Below are 22,092 nucleotides of genomic sequence, written 5' to 3'. Positions count from 1 at the left end.
AGCTGACACCATCAAATCAGCAAATAGCTCAGCCAAGTCACGCTGTACATGACATAAAAGAAGTGTCATAAAAATACAGGAAAGGCCTAACGGTAGCACTTTAGGATAATGTCACACTATTAAGCATTTGCAAGATATTATAAAGGTATTAGCAAGTGCTTAATTCATCATTCATATAATATTACTCCTCGTTAGTATGCCATTTATAAACACAAATATGTTTGTCCATCTGTTACACCAGTAACACCTATCATTGCTACTACATAACAGCTAGTAACAATGATAATCATGATCATAGTCATAAGTATTTATCTGTATTTTTTAAACGTCAAACTAAGGAGGAGTAATGCTATATAAATGATGGATTAAGCGCGTGCTAACGCCATAATAATGTTCATAATTATAAAAGTGCTAACAACTTAACAAAAATTTCATTTATGTAGCGTCTACACTTCAACACAATTATTTCAGAACAGTTTTTCATTTTTCTTTTTTTCTTGACTTGGGTAAGTTTCTGAATAATGTTCAGTTGACTTTAAGAGAAGACATCCTTTTCTCTTCTTTAAAGTGTTTTTTTTTCTGTTTGTTTGTTTGTTATGTTTTGAAGAGATGAAGGTTTTTCAGCCAACAACAGAAAATTTTGAGTTCCTCTTGTTGCCTCAAATCAGCCACTTAATCAACTTACTCTTCAGAAGAGAAAGCGATCTAGGTGGAAATAACACAATACATCAATCATTTCGCCTGGCTTTTTAGAACTGATCAGACACTGGGTGTTCATTATTTGAAAGTCACTTAGGCAGGAACAACTGAAATGCAGCGTGTCTTATACCAAAAAACACAAAAAACACACCTTAAAAAGATATTAGAGGAATAAAAAGGAACGATTTTGGAGAGGCTGTTTTTTTACCTGGCAATCAGCAAGTTAAAACAATGTGGAGGACAAGCTATTTTTCTTTACACTCAATTGGATTGCAGAACAGAGACACTAAAGCACAGCAATAGCTACTGTCAACCAGAAATAAAACTGAAAGTGAACATGGAAGAAAAGAACATTTTACAACCAGCTGGGTCACCAAAGGATGTAGTGAAGGGCCTTTTTGTAGGAGAAATATATTTCAGCCAATTGGAGACGTGAAGGGCCTGACAGTGGTGAACCAGAGGCCAGCTCTAGACAAGAGAATGGGAGAAAAGAGGAAAAGGGGAAAGCGGAGGGTAGGACTCTGTACGTCGATCAGAATAACACACAAACACAGAGAGTCGGGCACACACTCTGGTTGGCCAGCGTGGAGGTGAGAGAGGGGCATGCTGACGAGGCGAGACTGAGAATGAGCCCATAAATCCTGCTGTCAGCATCAAAGGAAAGCAGACAAGACCCAAGAACACCTCGAAGCCTGACCCCCCTCCCTCCTTGGTACGCGCACATACACACACACACACACACACACAGAGAGAAACACACACAGAGGAAGTGGAACACTGTGTAAATGACTTGTACCACTTAAGGGGTCATGCTAGTCTGTGTGTCTTTGGGAGATAGAAGTGAGTGTGGATGTGAGTGTGTGCAGCACGTGGGAATGGTGGGTACTTGTGTCTGGAGCCAGTCTGTGTATGTATGGGCAACAACAAAGCATTATGTGGGCAGAGTATAAAATATTCATCCCTCTACTCACAAGTTCAAAGTGTCGCCAGACTACTTTTTCCCCCCAGAATCACAGACAGTCAAAAACAAAACTACAAAGAGTCAGGCGGACAGACAGGTGGACGAAAAGTTGGAACGACAGAAAACAAAAAGACCACAGGTGACTGGTGGAAAAGTTATACCTGTAATGTTGCGTGCTTCATCTTCAGAAGTGGATGGGTGGATGGATTGTTGAATGTATGGATGGAGGGAGGGATGGTTGGTGGTTAGGTAAGTGGAGGAATGTTTGTTAAGGAAGAGATTTGGGGTTCAGGATAATCAACGGGAGGAAAGAGGAAGACAAGAAAAAAATGTGAAACAGCTGTGACACAGCCAAACAAATGCCATTTTTTCCTTTATGGAGTGCTCCGTCATTTCCTTTGTTGCCACGCTTTTTTCTGTGTTTGCGTGTGTGCGCGCATGTAACACAAGGTCAGAATATTTTTGACTGCTACACAATTCAAGATCAATTTTTGGTACAGCGGGAAAACATAAGAAAGCTTCAAACGTTTTGGATTTTCTCGGTTATATTAAGATTCTCGCATCTCTTTGCTTACAGGTGTGTGTGCGTAAGTGTGTAACTGGTTTTACCTGTGAAAGTGTTAACTCCATTCAGCTGGACTGAAACTGGGGGCGTAAGGGAGGAGGCAGGGGATGAGTAGGCGGGAGTGGCAGTGATGCTAGAAGAGCTGGTGGAAGGAGGAGTTGGGGATGAAGTGGGGTGGGGGGAAGAGGAGTCTGGAGAGAATGGCAGGTTGGGGAAGAGAGCGTTGGAGAGGGTCATGGTGGAGGATTCAGAGATGGTGGTTGACACATCAGTTGATGAAGGGGAGGAGTTTGAGGAAGAGGAGGTGGTGAAGGGGTCAGTAGTGGAAAAGGGGTCAGAGTAAATGGAATCAGAGCCAGAGCCGAAGAAGCTGTCGGTAGGAGAGGAAGATGGGAGGGAGGAAGAGGGGGTGAAAGATGAAGAACCAAGTGAGGGAACTGTGACTTTTGGGGAGTCTGGGTCCATGGGATCTTTGAGGAGGTCGAGAAAAAAAATGAAGCGCAGCAGGAGAAAAAAACGGGTGAGCAAAGCGCAAAAACGACCACGAATTGAATGAACGGGTCACATAAAAGCAAAGGGAGAGAAGCGCAAGAAATGAACGAAAGCGGTTGGATGGTTGTGGTCAGGCGCGGTTGGATGAGAAAAAAACAAAAAGAAAAAACAAAGACAGGAGGAAAGAAACAAAAGAAAATCAGAAGAGAAAAAAGATGGAAGTACAAGCAAAGCCACAACAAACAAAAGAAGGAATAAAAAAACGTGATGAAGAAAGAAAACATCCCAGAGTCCCTCTCCTTCCTCTTTCTGTCACCACACATCCCTTTTTTCCCTCTTTTTGCTTTTTCTCCTTACCTTGCACCAAGAGTGTGTACTCCCCCTCGCTGCTTCCAATGCCGTTGTCAGCGTGGCACACGTAGACGCCATTATCTGATTTGTTGAGCATCGAGAAATGCAGGACAGCACCATCAGGTTTGGCCTGTAAGGGGAGCCCTCCATCTTTCTTGTCCCATGTGTAGATAGTGGGCCTGGCAGACAGAGAGAATGAGAGACCTCAGCTGAAACATATACAGTCTGAACAATCAAAAGATTCTACAGTGATGAGAGAGGGGAGCTGTGACAAGTGCTTCAGGAGAAAGAAAAAAAGGTTGAGCGAGACAGGCGAAAAGAAGGAAGGGTCAAAGGAGCGGGGAAACTGGGAGGAATAAAGACAGAAAAAGAAAAGATAAAAGCAGGAGAGCAGAGCAGAGGAGACACGAGGAGAAACAGGAGGAGAAAAAAGGAGGGATAGGGAAGTTGTTGCAGGAGACAGCAAAGTAGATGAATAAAAAAGAAAGATGGAAAAAATAATGGCACGGCTTGAAGAAGAAAGGCGCTTAAAAGCGACAGAAAGAGAAGAAGACAACAGAGTGAAGATCAGCATTTCAAATCAGGCTGCGCTAAAAAATCCATTCTGCATAACAGATTGTGAACGAGAGAGATAGCGAGACGAGCTTTGATAAAAGAATCAATTATGTAAATGTGCAAGTCCTTAAGCACTGTACAGTAATTAGGATGACGAGGAGTCTGAATCGGGCACAGACCTGAATATACTGGACTGATTAATCACTCTTGGAAATGTGAAAAAACTCCTAGCGACACCTAAAGGTGCGATCCGTAACTTCACGGCTTTGGCCAGGTTGGCATTCGTACGCTAACTGTAAATGGCAGGAATAATGAGCCTCTTTGAATAAGCTACTTCAAACCAGTATTTAAAACCTAGCTGGATGAGTCGCAGCTGTAAAGGAGTAACTCTGTTGGTCTTTGCTGCTGGGTAAAATTCTCCAAATGGCTGAAAGCTAATGAAAAACACAATCTGCTCCCTTGACACTTCCTGCGGAGATAACGCTTGGAAAGACCAAGTGTCAAAGTTTCGAGTATGCTTCATTTTAGGCAAAGAAATCCTAACAACCCTGAAGGGAAAGCCTTTCAGTGCCCCGAGGCAAATAAAAGATGATTATTCAACCATAAAATGTTTAAAAATCAGCATGTCGTTTCAGTGCATTGTGTGGTTACCTGCAATAAAATGTAATCTTCTGTTGTTTTACACCGCTTCCAAATGCTTGATAATGTGCAATTAACCGAACAATTAACTCCACATTTACAGGCTGTGACTCGTGTAGTAATATTAAACATAATGCTCGATATACGTTTACGTACAGTGGGGCAGCTTAAGTGGAGAAAGCGGATTGGTGAGATCACGATAATGATCTGATAATTCCCAGCATGCAGGTCTAAACTCTGCGCTTTATTCTTGGCTGTGAGCCCCGCTTAGGTGGAAAGTTTTCAATTAGCACACATGCATTAGTAAACACTGTACAAAAGTCATGATACGCTTGAAGACATTCCTTATTGCAATTATGGGTACTTTGGAGCTGCATACGCCTCCCTCTCCCAGTTGTAATCATTATCACTGAGAAGAATGAGCTTTTGGGTATTTCTGCTAAATTATTAATATAAGATTTGTTAAATTAAGCTAATTTATAAAATCTTTGTAATTCAAGAGTTATTTCAACCGAACATATCATGTCAACAGATAATGGTATTTTTACAATTAGAGATTATAAATGGATAAGCCTTGTGATTTTTTTATGTTGTTTTTATTTTTGATTAAATCCCAGAGACTACACTGTTACTCTCGCTCTTTCCAACCCACTCTGTGGCGCTCATTCCCAAGGTCACTGTTTCCTGCAGAATATAGACAGCCTTGAAGCTGCTCTAATTACCTTTTTTGTATTAACAATGGGTGAAATGATTATGCTACTAATTTTTTTTTTCTGTTTTCATCAGACAGACAAATTCAGCAGTTGAAGCTTGCAAAGATTTGGAGGATTTAGATGCTAAAGAGCCACAGCCGACCCTTTGGGAGTTTTTAGAGACTAAATCAGCAAAGGTAAAAGAACATCGCTCAGCAGACGGGGCATACAGACTCAACTTACAAATGAATGGCAATGTTGCTCTGTGTGTGCATGTGTATAAATAAACTTCTGTTTGACAACCTGTTTGCTGTAGAAACACAACAGCGGTATTTAACTTACAGCCAGTGGGCCAAACTGGGCCCACCACAGGCTGCCGGCTGGTGCACTTATTCATTAAATCAAATTTACTAAAGAGGCTCCAGCTACGTTTAATGTTGTTTGAACTCCTTCAGTTGTAACCAAAGCATTTGTAACTAATTCAGATAATAAATAAAGTAAAATATGTGCTTTATCCGTATCCACAGGCATCATATCTATGCTTCCATGAAATTAATGCAGTTTAAAAGTCACTAAATCTGAAAATAAAATTGATGACTTGGAGGCCTTTTAATCATTATTCACTCTTTATTTATTTAGTGCTGTTAGGATAATTAACTGGACCCTGATTTCCTGTCATTTAAAAAAAATTACCCCCAGGCAAAGAAGTGTATAGAAAGGTCCTCAAGGCTGAGTATACCTGCCAGCAATGTGGCTGTATGTTAGTGACAAACAGTGCGCTGCAAATGCTACTCCTCATGTCTTTATACTTTCCTTCCAAGCAGACTTTCTTGTATTTTTTAAAGTGGTCTTAGGCAATAGCTCTCGAGGCATTTTGATCTTTTACGGTTTTTCTGCTTTTTCTACTCACTCTCAACTCAGTTGTTGTACCTGATCTTTTTCAGAGGAATTTTGGGAATTACAAATCTGTTAATGTAGAATTTCCAGATTATAGAATAGAATAGAATAGAATTCAACTTTATTGTCATTGCACATGCACAGGTACAGGGCAACGAAATGCAGTTTGCATCCATCCAGAAGTGCTTTAGTGATATAGATATATTACAATATATATTAGCAATAATATAGATATGTGAGTATATTACAGAAATGGGTCTATTATGGTATGTTATAATGTACACGGTATGAAGTATGTTGTGAATATTCTATAACTATAAGTATGTACAGGCTGTAGTGAGTACAAGCTATGTACAGGATATGAACAGGATATAAATATGAAAAACTATACAGAATATGAAATAAATAACTTTACAGAATCTGGGATATCTGTACTTTACTTGAGTATTTTTTTTACGTTTACTAAATTTTTTAAACAAATATCGGTACTTTCTACTCTTTAGATTTTCAAAACAGACTTGTTACTTTCGGTTTAACACATTTGAAGGGAGTTTTTATTTCATGTCACTGCGGGCCTTCAAACATTAAACACATAAAAGACAATCCTAATAGCATATCAATCACCAGGGGTTATTGCATTAAAAAAAAGATGAAAGAGGCAAAACCATACAAGCTATGCATAATTTATATTGCCAGTCAAGGTGGGCCGGCGTTTGTTTTTTCTTTGAACAAGTGGAGATGTTTTTAAGTTGTGTTCGCAGTACTTCAGTACTTCTAGCTAACCTTACAGAAGAAGAGCAAGTACAAAGGCAGTAACATTTTTTGAGTGGCAGGTAATTTCAAATGTAACGTTATTATCAGCTCAACAAATATCAGCAAGCGCACAAAGTGTGCAGTTTGTCGCACAGTGTGTCTGCCTGCTAAGGGTCCAGCTGCTGTTCTTCACAGGGAGAGAAAAGAGTGCAAAATAACTTCACTCAAACAAACAGAGTTATACTAACTGTGTGTTATTGGCAGGTTGCATAGTGGATGTGGTGTTCCTGGTTATAGTTAGGTTACATGAAGGATAGCAGAGATTAATATGAATTTTAGCTGATGACACTTAATTCACTGAATTCCACCTTCATACCAACTTTATACTGGTATAAAGACAGAATAAACAATGTCGGTGTAGAGGATAGGAATCAGCCAAGATAGGACTGCTTGCATCTTTTTGAATACAGTTGTGTAACTCCACAAAGGTCAGCAGGAGCACAGATCAGCTCATCACAGCCTATATACTAAAAGAATCTACTGGAGCCCACAATATAAATTATTGTAAGCTATTATTCTTTTCCCCACTGTGAGCCACTACACCTGAATAAAATTTAGACTAAAGTAAAGTTTATATTCCTGTTTGCTAACATTATTTTATTACATTAATATAGCACAAGGTTCAGTTGCACAAAAATAGCTGATAGAGAGGTCCTAAAAATGACTTTTTACTTTCTTGCTCTGAGTACATTTCAGAGCCTGTACTTTTTCACCTTTACTTGAGTAAATAATTTAAATCAGTATAGAATATCTGTACTTTTGCCACTTCTGATGAACCGGTGTCTACGCATAGCAAACAACAAAAGAAACTATTTTCAATCTTCATGCATTTAACTACTAGCAGCCTGTTGCACAAACAGCAGGCTGCCTCATTTAATATAAAATAAAATGCCAATGATAACACATTGTGATTACCATGAAATAGTACTTTTGCAACAGTAAGGTGATTTTCAAAGAGTTCCATCCATCCATCCATCCATCCATTCGCTTCCGCTTATCCTTTTCAGGGTCGCGGGGGGCGCTGGAGCCTATCCCAGCTGTCATAGGGCGAAAGGCGGGGTACACCCTGGACAGGTCGCCAGTCTGTCGCAGGGCTAACACACAGGGACAGACAACCATTCACACTCACATTCACTCGCACATTCACACCTAGTGACAATTTGGATTAATCAATTAACCTATCCCCACAAGCTGCATGTCTTTGGACGGTGGGAGGAAGCCGGAGTACCCGGAGGGAACCCACGCAAACACGGGGAGAACATGCAAACTCCACACAGAAAGACCCCGGCCTGATGGAGGAATTGAACTCAGGACCTTCTTGCTGTGCGGCAACAGTGCTTAACTTAAAACCTGGCACATCTCTGCAGCGTGTCCTTTAAAAATTTTGAGAAACTGCACAAGTATAGGACAAATAAAGAGGTCGCAGTGCAAAAAGATACCTGCAGCAGATGAACATTATGTAAAAGTCACATCTTTAAAAAATAGGAAAAAATCCAGCGAAGACCTGACACAGGACCAGAAAGATGCATCTAGTCCTTAAGCTGATTCCTGTTTGCCGAAGCCACGTCAAAAATGTTCTCGAAATGATATTGGCAAATGAATGTGCTAAGTTACACAAAAAACTGGACTGAAAATCTGTGAATAACATGCCTGGATTTGGATCCAAATGAGAAATTTTTAGTTGAAATTTTTGTCATGATGCACAGTCATGAAATGTCAGGAAAGAGGTACAACAGTGAGTCCCCACAGCCATCTGTAAAAAAACACTGTCGTAGTTTGGAGCTGCACTTCAGACTGTGGTGTTGGGGATCTTGTCAAAATTGATGGAATTATGAAAGCAGAAAAGATTTTGATCCACCATGCAATACCATCTGGAAAGCATCTGATTGGCAACAACCTCATTTTTCAGCATGACAATGATCCCAAACACACTGCCAACATAGTAAAAGCAAACCTGGATAAAAACAAACAAACAATGGAACAGTATCAGTCATGGATTGAGTCTCCCAAGGGCTCAGCATTATTGAAGCAGTGTGGGATCATCTTGACAGAGTATCGAACAAAACACAGCCAACATCCAAATAAGAGCTCTGAATGTCCTTCCAGAAGCCTGGAGAAACTTTTTCTTGAGACTACTTGAATAAATTACAAGAAAGTGTGCCTGAGAGAGTCTATGTAGAAGAATAGAGGTGGTCATACCAAATATTGACTTTCAAGCTGATTAGAATTATAGTATGAGCTTTGTTTTTGCCTTGCTTACTGCATTTCCATCTATGTTTGCATGTCTAAATAAACTGCTGCACCTATTTCCCATTTTCCTAGCAACATATAAAGAAATAAGATGTGGATCAAGACTTTTGCACAGTACTGTAAGCTATATTACGCTTTGGCTACAAATATTTGGTCTTTTTAAGAAAACTGAACTACAGGACATGGACGGCCTTGTCCGTTAACAAGCCACAGGTTAGTAATCTTGTAACGTGTCACCTGCTGTTTTCTAAACATAGCCACAACCTTGCAGACTTAAGGAAGCTTGCAAGCATTAGGTCAAGGTTATGTCAGGCTTTTAAGCTGTAAACATGTTAAGTGAAAAGTCTGGGGAGAGATTAACTCAGTTATGTGACTTGAAGAATAGAAATGTAAAGCGATTGTGAGCACTACCCCGTGTTCCTGATCAAATAAATGGGAACTATAATAGAATGTAGCGCACAAATCCTTTTCTCTTCTATTAGAAAGTTCTTGCCGCTGGGCGTCAAGGAAACACAGTATAGAATTTGATACGCTGTTATTCTTTTGAACCTGACAGGATGTGACCACAGAGAGAAAAGTGTGTATCCTGGAATAGAGTGTGACATTCATTGAGTTTGATTGGGGCGGGCGGTTAAAAAGGAGGACAGGGAGCTGAGTGGCTGGGTGTGTCGGAGGAAAGGTGTTGTTGCAGTGATTGGGTTTTGACTGACAGCTGCAGGGGCAACCTGTATCTGACTCGATTGGACACTAGCTCATCCACAAGCAGCGGTGCACATAACTGAGCACACTCCCCTCTCTCTCCCTCACACACACACACTCTTGTTTGCGCTCCCCCTTTCTGTCTTAGTCATTCTCTGCTTGTCACCATATCTTTCTGTCTCCCCTCTGCCCACGCTTTTCTCCGCTTACCTCTCCCCTCCTGTCAGTTTGTTTTCCTTTCCTCTCTACCTTTATTTTCTTTGCCTCTTTTTTTCTCTCTTCACTTCTTCTGTGTGTGTTTTTTCCACTGCCACTCAGCAGTCATTCTTATCTAAAGCCTCTCCATGTACTCCATGTAAATTTTTACAGTGGGTGATCCCAATAGGAGCACCCTGAACGTTTGCCCTGTCAAAGCCATTTCAAAGTAGACACTGCAGATCCATTTATTATAACAGAACAAGACTATTCCTTATGCAGAACAAACATGATTCAGTGGACGGTTGAAATGTTTCCCAAACAAATGGATTTCTAGCATTGGTGGTCCCCTGACTGTGGCACACTCTCCATGCCTTGCTTCCATGCTGCCTATAATTTATCCACAACCATGCTGCCTGTTACAGCACGTACATGCAATGACAGTCACCTCCTCCTCCCCCGCCCCCTGTGCATTCCACCTGCCAATCAAACTTACCAGCTAGTCTTCTTCCTAGCCACTCCTGTGATGAGCTGACAGGGAAAGAGAATGAGTAGGGAAGGGATGACAGCAGAGTAGAGCGGGAGGGAGAGTGAGGAGGGGAGGGATGGGGGGTTTAGAGGGAAAAGGTGTGAGGAGAGATAGATGAGAGTTATAGGAAAGGACGAAGTTAGGAGGAGGAGGTGGAGGAGGAGGAGGAGACCAAAGGGTGGAGGCATGACAAGGCGGAGAGGCGCGAACGAGCTATGAGTGACAAGGCGGCAGAGAGATATGTGATGATGGAAGGATGGAAGGAGGAAGAAGAGGGAGAAGAACTACAGATCGATGGAGATTCATCTATAATGCAGAAAGGCCAGGGGAAAGTGCATTTGTGTGGGCAGGATTTAAGACGCGGCTTGCAGTTTGTTTCTGTGTGCATGCGGGTATCAGAAAAAACATGTACACGCTGTATCAGTGAACACACCAGAGCTTGTTTGAGCAGATTTTTGTTTTTGTCCGTGTGTGCTCGCACACAAGTCCTGTTTGAACAAGAGACCATTTGCACAAGAAGGCATCAGAAACCGAACATGTTAATTTTTGATTGCTTACAAGTGTTTCTGTGTGTGTGTGTACTTACTGTGACTGCTGTTACCCGCATAATTAGTGTGAGTGTGCGTGTGCTTTTTTTATTATACAATTGTGTACCTATGCTGTGTGACCTGACACCTTTACAGTGAGAAAATGTGACAGTATTTACACGCGTGTCTGTTTCATTGTATGTTGCTCTAAAATGCCTCAAAATTCGATTGAGGTCCTCCACACAACCAGGGTGAGAGCTTCGATTACAGTAAAGCCAGCCTGAACTGTTCATTACAGGCAGGGCTCCCATCCATATATCTTACAGTAAAACAGGCCAAAGTGCTATATAAGAGGCAGCATTTATCTGAATGTGGTCATGAACTCGGGTTTACTAGACAGGAATCATGTCAAGCAATTGCACTTACTTCAGAAAAGCTACAGGCACTCCACAAAAGGCATATAAACCCTGAATTAACTGTCAAGAAAAAAAATGGTAGCACATGTTGAAATTTTAGAAAATATTTCTGCTTTAATGATCATTGCAAGCAGGAAGAGGTGCAAGGAATGCGACTTAAAAAGTATTTTTTGACATCAAATACAATGACATCTCGCACCAAGAGTAAAAGCTGATGTCTCTTAACCATGACCACTAATGATTCTATAACCAATCGTAGCACTGTTACGTCTTTATTTAGTCCATTTTAGCCTGCCTTTTTTATTAATCCTTTATTTATCCAGGCAAAAAAATCTCATTGAGATTAAAAATCTCATTTCCAAGAGAGACCTGGCATCATGGCAACAGATACCTGGCATCATGGCTTTTAAAGCCCACAAAGTAGAGATCAGAGTAACACTTACGCAACTTTAATACCAGGGTGGAAGTGTGAAGCTAAGTGGTTGCAACACCTTTAACTTTGGGTTTTTGTTTGTCAGCGACTGATCATATTAGTTTTAAAAGCTTTTCGGTAACTACAACAATAGGTGAGTCCATTAGTGTCGACATTCAGCGGTGAGCCTGCTGTCTTCAGTTCAGTAAGAGTGAATTCAGCCTGTTGCTCGGTCTAACCTGTCAGGATCAGTTGAGCACAAAACTAGCAATTATTAGCGTTGCATAGAGAGATGGTAGTTCAGCATCCTGTTATGTTGGACTGAATTATTAGTTACTGATAGTTAAACCTTGAAAAAAAAAAGTGCAACTTGATTGCTTTACCGCTCATTCAGCGGGATTCTTCGGTTCTAAAAGAGTCACTGTGATTGTCGTTTTTGTGATGTTTTTGTGTCTTTCACAATCATTTTTTTCTTTGTTCTGTGACACACTGTGAATCACAGCTCAGCATACAAGAGCGCCATCAGTCACAAGTGGGAGGAGCTTTACTGCCAATTCAGTCAATGACAAGGTTCACTCACTCCAGTCATTTAAAAATATTTCAGCTGTGAATCATTGAGTTTGGGCAAAGAGGAGAGCCTTGGTTTTCTCGCAAGCTGCTGGAAAATGCTGAAACATGACCATGACATTATGTGCTACATAGTTAAACCAGATATAGGATATTGTTTGGGATAGTATCTTTTTTATTCACTTTTTAAAATATTGTTGTTCTGACTAATAATTGTGCCTCGAACGGGGTACGTGTGACTGGGTGCAAGTGGTGTCTAGACTCCGGCTAAATCAGAGAGCACTGTATGTGTTTAAGCACTGAGGAATCTGTTTGTCTTACTCGGGGTTGCCGTTGCCGACACACCGAAGAGAAAACTTCTCCCCCTCTCTAGGCAGAGTGCTCTCAGGGTGTATCATCACGTTCGGGGAATCTGTAAGTGTACGACAGACACACCCACAAATATACACAGAGACACAAATTAAAGTTATATAACAGAAGACTTGTAACCGTGCGAATATGCACAATCCCATTCATCCCCATCTCCATCTCCTCCCATCTGCATCCTGTAGGCGTCACCATCTCTCTGCCTCCCACTATGACATAACCCCTTACACAACATCACTTTCCACCGGCGATGCAGTACTGTCATATTTCCCACAGGGTGGCAGCAGTGACACAGACTCCATAACTCCAATTATAGTTTCATTTTAGATGATAACCCTCTCTCCTTATTCACTGTGACTCAACTCTGGCTAAGTGCACCAGCAGAGGAAGGTGAATTTCCTGTGTGGTCATGATTACAGGCAGCTAATGTGGAATTATTGGAGCAAAGATCAAACCGAAAAAGGGGAAAATGGGCTTATACTGCCCAATAAAAGAAAAGGTCAGGATAGAAATAAAGAAACAGAGCAGTCTGAGGTTTTCCACTGCTTCTCACCCATCCCCGAGTAGCTTCTGTACCTGCCTTCCTTCCCCCCAATTTCCCAGTTGACTTACACAACACCCGCAGAGCCTGCTCGCTCCTCTTGTCCCCCGGAGAAAGAGAGGGGTGGTTGACGGCGCAGGTGATGAGCGTGTTGTCATCGCTGGCGCTCACCTCCAGGGTGAGCTCGCTGCTCACGTTGTACGTGGGGTTGCCATCAACAGTCTCCACCACCTGTGGACCGCCTGAGGTGAAGAGAACAAGAAGAATACGGTTAGGAGGAGAGCGCCTGCATCTCAACCTGGCACTGGTACAGCAGTCTTGAACAAAAAATTCACACAACTCACAAGCTATGACACAGAAAAGCACTTTGCACTGTAATTAGGATGTGGCGGTTTCATGTGCAGAACGACAATGACCCCCATTTGTTCCCATTAAATGAAAAATGCTTTTGCAGTTACCTTGTGCCCTCGGGTGTTTTGTTCTGCGATGTATCATTTTGTTCCGCATACACTGTATGTCTGACAATCCATTTCAAACCATATTTTAGCAATGTGAGAAAATATCATTGTTTTCTCTCGTCATCATCATTTCTTTTCCCTGCTGACTCATTCAGCAATGCATAAATCATTCTGTCCAATAAGACTTCACATCACAGAGAATCTTTGTGTTCAAAATAATTAGCTTATGGTACCTTAACCAGAGCAGGCATTAGTGAGTCGACAGAAAATTACTCAACAACACTTATAATTGATCCATATTTTAAGTGATTAATCAAGCCAAATCATTGCACATGTTCTTCTTTGTCAATAATAGGATGTCAATCGAAGACATCTTCTTTCCACTGTTTGAAAATAGTCTTATAATTGTTAACTGCAGCACCACATTTGTTCCATTTTGCAATCAACTACTGTGGTTGTGGTTGAATTTCCTCAAACTCATCCATTGACAGTTGAACACATGGAAACTGTTTCTTCTGGCAACACTTCCTTTAAATTCTCATGTAATCAAAACACATCTCAAAGCTTTGTATCTATCTTCACATGTGTTTTCTGTAAGGGTAAAACTTGCACAATGGCAGCTCCAAATTTCAGCTCTCTTCAGCACCCACAGCCACTGCAATGTAACATCAGTAAACTGCACACATCACTCTCATGTTTACTAACCAGGCCAGTCTGTGATGTTTCATGCTGAAGGACACCAAAGGGACAAGAGAGGCTAAAGATCTAATGCTGCTAAGTCCAGCTTTCTTTGGACTCGCTTGCTCGCTGTTGCTTAGGAGACGGATTGCATTGCATATGATTTGATCCATCACTGTAGACAGACAAGCAACTGTACTGAAGCAAAGAATTTATCCTGGCAAATAAAGAGCATCTGCAACATCTTCCACACAATCTGTTGAAGCTCTATTTCTCAATTTAAAATGATGAAACAGGTCAAATATTATAGAAAAACTTTTAAGTAACAATATGCTCCGATTTGCATATACTGTAGAAACATTTCAAAAGCTGTTATACTTCTTTCCTTTAAATTCATGGAAGCTGCCACGAAAAACTGTGCTGAAGAAGAACTGGGCAGACGTGCCTGCGCCTGAGCGAGCAACAGCAGCATCGCTGCAGTCATAGTATGAAAGTATAAACACAGTTGAGTTGTTGTCAGCCAGAAATCGCATTCTATTGTAAGAAGAGATATCAAACTGGGTGGTCAGACCGTGAAAGTGGTTGGTGAATCTGGGAAAGTGGACCAGAACCTTATCATTTACTCCTGCATGGGTTGACGCACACACTCACACATGCATGCACAAGCATGGGCACATGTAGGTCAAGCTCATGAATAACATATACACAGCGGAGAGAGATAGTGGCAGGAAAGAGGATTGAAAAACACACACCTGTTTTTTTTTTGTTTTGTTTTTTTCCCCCACTGTCTCACACTTTCTCTCAAAACCTCAGATATTATAGACACCTCCCTCTCTTCTCCTTCCTCCCCCAGAGAACTCTTCAAATACCACTGAATCTAATGACATCTCTCTTTTTATTACCATGACCAGTCCTCTGACCCACAGAGAAAATTCGTTTACTTTCCAGGTGCATTTCAATAATCGTATGCCACTCTAAGGAGTCACTTTCTGTCTCTCTCACTATCTTCTCTCTCTCTCAAATCACACACAAATACAGGCAGTATATTGCCTTTATTAAAGACCACAGATCTCCAAAACCAGACTTGGGAATGGTGAAGCCCTATTTGTTTACTCCTTGACTCTTGTGTACAGTATTTTTGAATTTGTGCAATTGAGTTTTGATACGGTTTTTGTGCCCAAGGGGTCATGGTACCGATTCAACATATTCATTAAGGAAAAAACAAGATGCAGTCAGTTTAAGTGCTTTTTCCCTAGACAGCTGTGATGCACATTTGCCCATAATTCACATTTCCTCAGTTCATTATTAGATAATCAGTGCAGATTTGCATGTCAGCTGCTGCAAGCAGAGCAATAACCAAATCAGACTGGAAAATAGCAAAATATTTTGCTACATTGGATTATGCATCAGCTAGCATATTCTAAAGGGTCAGTTTACCAAGAACCTGAAAATGGCTATAATTATTTAATAGTTAAAACACTTTGTTCATCCCTTTGAATTCAAGTCTTGGTTGTTTTATTTCAGAGTGATTGTAGCAACATACAGAGACACTCTGAAGTCTTTTTAACTGTAACACATAAGCATATCCATGCAGATCAATTTGTTTTGTCCCCTTGGTCTGTGATATTCATCTTGAGGACTCCTGTCTCCATCCATATAATGTGAACTTTAATAGAATCTGGTGCACACAGCATTAGAGAGCGAATCTAAAAAGAACAAAAAATTCTCCGCAGAAACAAGGTCCTCGTTACTGTTTCTCCAATTAAAGTGGTTCATAGTGGAATAACTAGGATGTTATTTCTGGAAACATAGGTCATTGTTAAATTTTTTAAATATTTTACTTCTGACTGCTGTGGGCATGAAACTCTATTCATCATCACCGAACTGAAGATGAGACAGAAATCTTCAGACAAACTCAAAACCTGAACAAGATAATGGATATAATATGTACTGAAAGCTGCTATAATGAGTACTTTTTCTATTAACAATGGCCTACATGACTCTGTGATTGGGGTGGATTCTAGCAGGGAAGTCTCTCCCACAATCTGGGAAGCATTCAAAGCTTATCTGGGGTGGGGTGCCTGTAACTCAGGCTGTAGCCAAATATCATCAGGAAACGTACCCAACTCCAAGTTGCACTCCAATGTATTCACTGGAGTGTGAATGTTAGATAGAAAGCACTTAAGCATAGAAAAAAAAAGTAGTTGTATGAATGGGTGTGAATGGATGAATGACGCAAGTTGTAGAAAGTAGAGTAGAAAAGCACTGTATAAGAACCAGTCCATCTATCTTGGAGAGCAACTGGTCAACATGGGAGAGTAATCTGTTGCTATAGTTTACCTGAGCATTATGGCTATTGTGAGTACCAGTGTTGGTCAAGTTACTTGAAAAAAGTAATCAGTAACTAATTACTGATTACTTCCCCAAAAAAGTAATCCGGTTACTTTACTGATTACTTATTTTCAAAAGTAATTAATTACTTAGTTACTTGGTTACTTTTTAAACACACGATTTACAACCAGAATAGATACTAAAGCGATAGCTCTATCAGCCCAATTCTACTTTTTCTGCATAATCCATCATACAAAATGTAATCAAATGGAAAAGTCTCGTTTTTTTAAACTTGTTTTATCAGTTTTAATCTTTTAACTTTATGCATCAAGCAAAAATTTAATTATATGCACCATTCTCTGACTTGAAGAAATTAGTTTAACATTTAAACCTATTTTCTGCACATTCCAGCACATAAAATAAAATATTTTTTGTGTTTACACTCAGTCTTTCAAATAGATGCAAGTAAAACACAGCAGAAAATAAATAAAATCAAAGACTAGCGGTCCTGTTGCTCTATTTTCACCTGTAAAGCAGGAGTGGGGTAGGCGGAGATGTGCTCTGGTGCAGGTGTGCCGCAGCGGTAGGGATGGGTATCGTTTAGGTTTTATCCGATACCGGTGCCAAACCGGTACTTTTGAAACAGTGCCGGTGCTTAAACAGTGCTCGAACCGGTACTTAAACAATGGAAAACACAAACTTTGTCCTGAAACCTCTCATGTTTAGCTGTTTTTTTGTAAAAAGATAACAATGTTAGTCTTCTTTGCAGCTATAGGGCATATATAGTATCACTCTTGGCTGGAAGCAGTGCTTAAACAATGGACAAACACAAACTTTGTCCAAAAACCTCTCATGTTTACCTCTTTTCCACTTTTCCTTTGGTCATTTTAGCCTTTTTTGGCCAGGGTGAAGGGAGTATCTGCGCATTTCTCGGCTTTTAACAAAATGCTATATATCGCCAGGTGTTTCATCAGATTCGAGGTGTTACCTCGTGTTACCTCCTTTGCACAGCATCACAGTATCAGCTTAAAGCACTTGTTGCAGGCTGCTGAGTTTGCATCTTTTCCTGTGAAGTACAGCCAGACTTTGACCGCTTCGCCTTGGCACCAGATACCGGTACCCATTCCTACGCAGCGGTCAGTTGAAGAATCCGCAAGTTTCTCTGTGAATTTCCCATTACGTCGTTGCGCACTCGGAGCATGTTTAGGGGGGGGTTTTTCGGTGTAAAAAGAAGTTTTCTTCCCACGCACAACGGACGCTAATGTTTTTGTCACTTTTTATGGAATCAAACTCAAAGTAAGGTCAGTACTTCCACGCTTTAAACGCTGCATGCTCATACTCTCTCCCGCACTCGATATATGATCCATTGTTGATCTGCACACAGCTGTTGTCACAAACTGTTAGTTGTAGGCCTGAGAGTGTGTGTAATTGTTTAGAGAGAAAGGAATTTATGGACACTGGGGGTCTGCCTGCCATAGAAGGCGACAGGAAGCTACAGTTGGGGGTTGCTGATGCTGATGCTTGTACCTTTAATAAAATTCATAATTGTTATAAACTTAGAAGTAGGTTTGTAGGAGACTCTCCACCTTATCTGTAAATGTAAGACAACAAGAGGCCAATGGCCCAGTGGATGCAGAGTGGGAGTCTCAGTGTTTGTAATATGTTAACTCTGTTTTCTATGTTGTGTAGAGGAATTTGGTGTAGCTTGGGTGAGGAGATTACATTTATGACCGGCAGGAAGTCACGTACACAGAGACACACACACAGTGCTTTGACTGTTATGACGCACCCACATGCACACTCACTCACGTGCACTCACATAGACATACGGGTACGCGCACACACAGGCACTCACGTGCTCGTGCATACACACAGAGACACAGAGTTTGCAGCACACCGTGGGGGTTTTATGACGGGGTCGCGTCTATAAAGCTGACTGTAACAAACAAAGGCGTGGAAGATTTGCAGAGGGACACCGGCCTTGCACATCTCCCCTTCTAGAAGATGCATGCTTAAATGAAGATGAATGAAGATGAATAAAGGTTTTGTGAAAAAGGACTACTGAGTTCCGGTGCCGTCCCGGAATAAAAGAACCGGGGTGAAACTGATTTCGTAACACTATGAAAGCGAATCCAGGTTTGCTATTTCTTTTGGCTCCATCAACCAACATCAACTTTCTTCAGAGTTCGTTCTTCTTTTCCCCTCACTGTTATGGTGGTTTCAGACAGTGTTCTCAATCTTTGGGTTTGTATAACATCAATGAGAGGAGATGTCCTTAATATGGTCACACCAAGCACAGCAAATCTGCTGTTAATGATGGGCGACCAATGAGCAGACATTTGGCTTAATGAAAGTGGCAAAGAGAGCTAAAACAGCTTGGTTCAGACAGAAAGGCAGCACAAGTGTCTGGTATACAGTAAGAGCTAGCTCTAATTTCTTTATATTTTGCCAGGAAAGTGATAAATAAGAGCAGCAATTCATTAAAACATGTGCAAACTTAAGTGGAAATACATTATATAAGGCAAAAATAGAGTACGTATAATCTCAACAAGCCTGAAAGTAAATATTTGGTATAACCACCATCATTCTTTAACACTGCCTGAACTCTATTAAGCAAGCTTTCTTGCAATTTCTTTAAGTAGCCTTCATAATAATGAAGTAAATGATGAAGCTCTTGCCAATTAGGTGCTTTCCAGATGGCATTGCATGGTGGATCAAAATCTTTTCTGGCTTCATAATTCAATCAGTTTTGGCACGATCCCAAACACGACTGGCTGAAAAGCAGCTCCAAACCATGAACTTGACAGTGCTTTACGCTCACTTTTGCATCTCTCTCCTGACCAATACTGATGAACATTAAGACAAAACAACTTCAAATTTGGATTAATTACATCATTAGAACTGTTGCCACTGATTTAGAGTTCAGTTCTTGAGTAATTTGACCTACCTCAGCCTGTTCTCCACATTCCCTTCCATGAGAATGGCATCCTGTGAGTCACCCTGCTGCTAGCATTTATGCCCGTTATATATTACATGATTCATTATAATTAACAACAGTTTAAAAGTTAATGTCACAAAATACTTCACAAAAACACAAAATAATTACAAAAACATCTCATACGATCAAAGTAATGCCTTTAATGACTGCTAAATCTTTAAACTAAATCTTAATATTCAGTGTTAGGAAAAGTGTGTGCAGCATTCTGCTTCATTAATATTTAAGCTCAACGATACTCCAGCACCTGCTAAAAATTTCATGGGATACCGACACTTTTCTATAGAACTCGTATTCCTCGATTAAAAAAAAGGTGGCCAATCGGCACATCCTTGAAACTAACTTCCCCCAAGGTGGTGATGCCATGCAGATGAGGTGGTGGAGCTGCTGATGCATCAACCCTCAAGCGTCCAATCTGCTATAAAATAATCATATTATGAAAATCAAACAACTGGATGCAGCAATTACTGTGACCAGCGTGTTTGGGACTTCATGGCTAAAGAAGCGTGTTTGTGACCAGAAGGTCCAGATTAGAGCGGAAAAAATTATTAAATGAATCCATTAGTTCATGGACCAAATGTCCCAAAATCGCTGCTTTCGTAATCAAAGAAATGAAGCTGCCAGTGAGATTAAATTGTTTTGTTTGTGCTAAAGACAGACTCGACTGTGTGGTGTCCTTTAATTATTGCGCTGGGAAAATGTGATATTATCAAATCAAACTGTGACTTTTTTTGTTTGAAAAAAAATTCCACTGATAATAAATAAACTGATAATTTAACATTTGAAAACATTAACGGAGGAAAAACGATCATCATTTTGCCAATGCTTTCACTTTTAAACCTAATTTTTTACAATATGACTTTACAATATCTTAATGCGTATCTTGAATCATAAGGATGATATTTTATTTTCAATATGCTACGAGTATTTAGTGACTCTTTTTAGACAAAGGTGCGAGCAAAATTAATCCATTACTAAAAAAAGAAGAAAAACAGCTCAGTTCAGTGTGGGGAGCTAAATGAAATTAGTGAATAAGTTCTCTTTAAAATTCACTATTATGCCAGCTGGTACTTTACCCCCCACCACGACCAGTTGAGCTGATTATAAGACTCCAGTTTCTCAAAGGTGTGAAAATACATGACTATGAATAGGAAGAAACAAATGCTCAGCAAAAAGCCTTCCTGTGAAAGAGTAGAAGGTTTTAAAATAATCGAAACAGTCATCAGATTTAATCTTTAAGTGGATTAGGTCCAGAGAAAGCACTGAAGTCTGATTTAAGTGTTCATATGAGGTCATCTAATTTGGAAAGAAAGTTAATTAGTCTTGTTACTGAATTACTGAGTGAAGCTGATGGGATGCATCTGTCTTGCTGTGTCCATGTGTGTCCATATTCAGTGGTTCAGATGACAAAGTGCTATACTCAGGTTTAAGATATAGTATTTCCATTTTCTTCCACTTACTAGTTTAACTTCACTTCAATTAAGTTTTTACTCAGAACCACTACATTGAAAAGGACACTATTTTTTCCCATCTGCAGTAATTTACAGGGAGTGCAGAATTATTAGGCAAATGAGTATTTTGTCCACATCATCCTCTTCATGCATGTTGTCTTACTCCAAGCTGTATAGGCTCGAAAGCCTACTACCAATTAAGCATATTAGGTGATGTGCATCTCTGTAATGAGAAGGGGTGTGGTCTAATGACATCAACACCCTATATCAGGTGTGCATAATTATTAGGCAACTTCCTTTCCTTTGGCAAAATGGGTCAAAAGAAGGACTTGACAGGATCAGAAAAGTCAAAAATAGTGAGATATCTTGCAGAGGGATGCAGCAGTCTCAAAATTGCAAAGCTTCTGAAGCGTGATCATCGAACAATCAAGCGTTTCATTCAAAATAGTCAACAGGGTCGCAAGAAGCGTGTGGAAAAACCAAGGCGCAAAATAACTGCCCATGAACTGAGAAAAGTCAAGCGTGCAGCTGCCAAGATGCCACTTGCCACCAGTTTGGCCATATTTCAGAGCTGCAACATCACTGGAGTGCCCAAAAGCACAAGGTGTGCAATACTCAGAGACATGGCCAAGGTAAGAAAGGCTGAAAGACGACCACCACTGAACAAGACACACAAGCTGAAACGTCAAGACTGGGCCAAGAAATATCTCATCTGCATCCTTCAAGAAAAACATGATTTTCATGCAGGACAATGCTCCATCACACGCGTCCAAGTACTCCACAGCGTGGCTGGCAAGAAAGGGTATAAAAGAAGACAAACTAATGACATGGCCACCTTGTTCACCTGATCTGAACCCCATTGAGAACCTGTGGTCCATCATCAAATGTGAGATTTACAAGGAGGGAAAACAGTACACCTCTCTGAACAGTGTCTGGGAGGCTGTGGTTGCTGCTGCACGCAATGTTGATGGTGAACAGATCAAAACACTGACAGAATCCATGGATGGCAGGCT

The 22,092-nt window shown here is 40.6% G+C and overlaps 1 protein-coding gene across 4 annotated transcripts in view; it reads right to left on the bottom strand.

Moving 5' to 3' along the window:
• cadm3 (cell adhesion molecule 3) overlaps window positions 1-22,092 on the bottom strand; it is a 115,254-nt gene that overhangs the window by 8,740 nt on the left and 84,422 nt on the right. For 3 of the 4 annotated variants that reach the window (XM_086271495.1, XM_086271497.1, XM_086271496.1), the window contains exons 6-10: window positions 13,238-13,408; window positions 12,581-12,671; window positions 3,075-3,247; window positions 2,270-2,695; window positions 1,822-1,842 (exon numbers count right to left, since the gene is read on the bottom strand). In XM_086271495.1, coding sequence (XP_086127621.1) covers window positions 1,822-1,842; window positions 2,270-2,695; window positions 3,075-3,247; window positions 12,581-12,671; window positions 13,238-13,408 — 882 coding nt within the window. The remainder of the gene's footprint in view (window positions 1-1,821; window positions 1,843-2,269; window positions 2,696-3,074; window positions 3,248-12,580; window positions 12,672-13,237; window positions 13,409-22,092) is intronic. The other variant, XM_086271498.1, reaches the window with a different exon arrangement.

This window comes from Aulonocara sp. 'chitande type north' Nkhata Bay, linkage group LG18 (genome assembly GCF_057382095.1).
Source record: "Aulonocara sp. 'chitande type north' Nkhata Bay isolate Kocher_YH1m ecotype deep benthic linkage group LG18, A_spYH_male_GT1.1, whole genome shotgun sequence".
Classification (NCBI taxonomy): domain Eukaryota; kingdom Metazoa; phylum Chordata; class Actinopteri; order Cichliformes; family Cichlidae; genus Aulonocara; species Aulonocara sp. 'chitande type north' Nkhata Bay.
The sequence above is the reverse complement of the archived record's forward strand: the minus strand, read 5'-3'. Positions and strand labels throughout refer to the sequence as shown.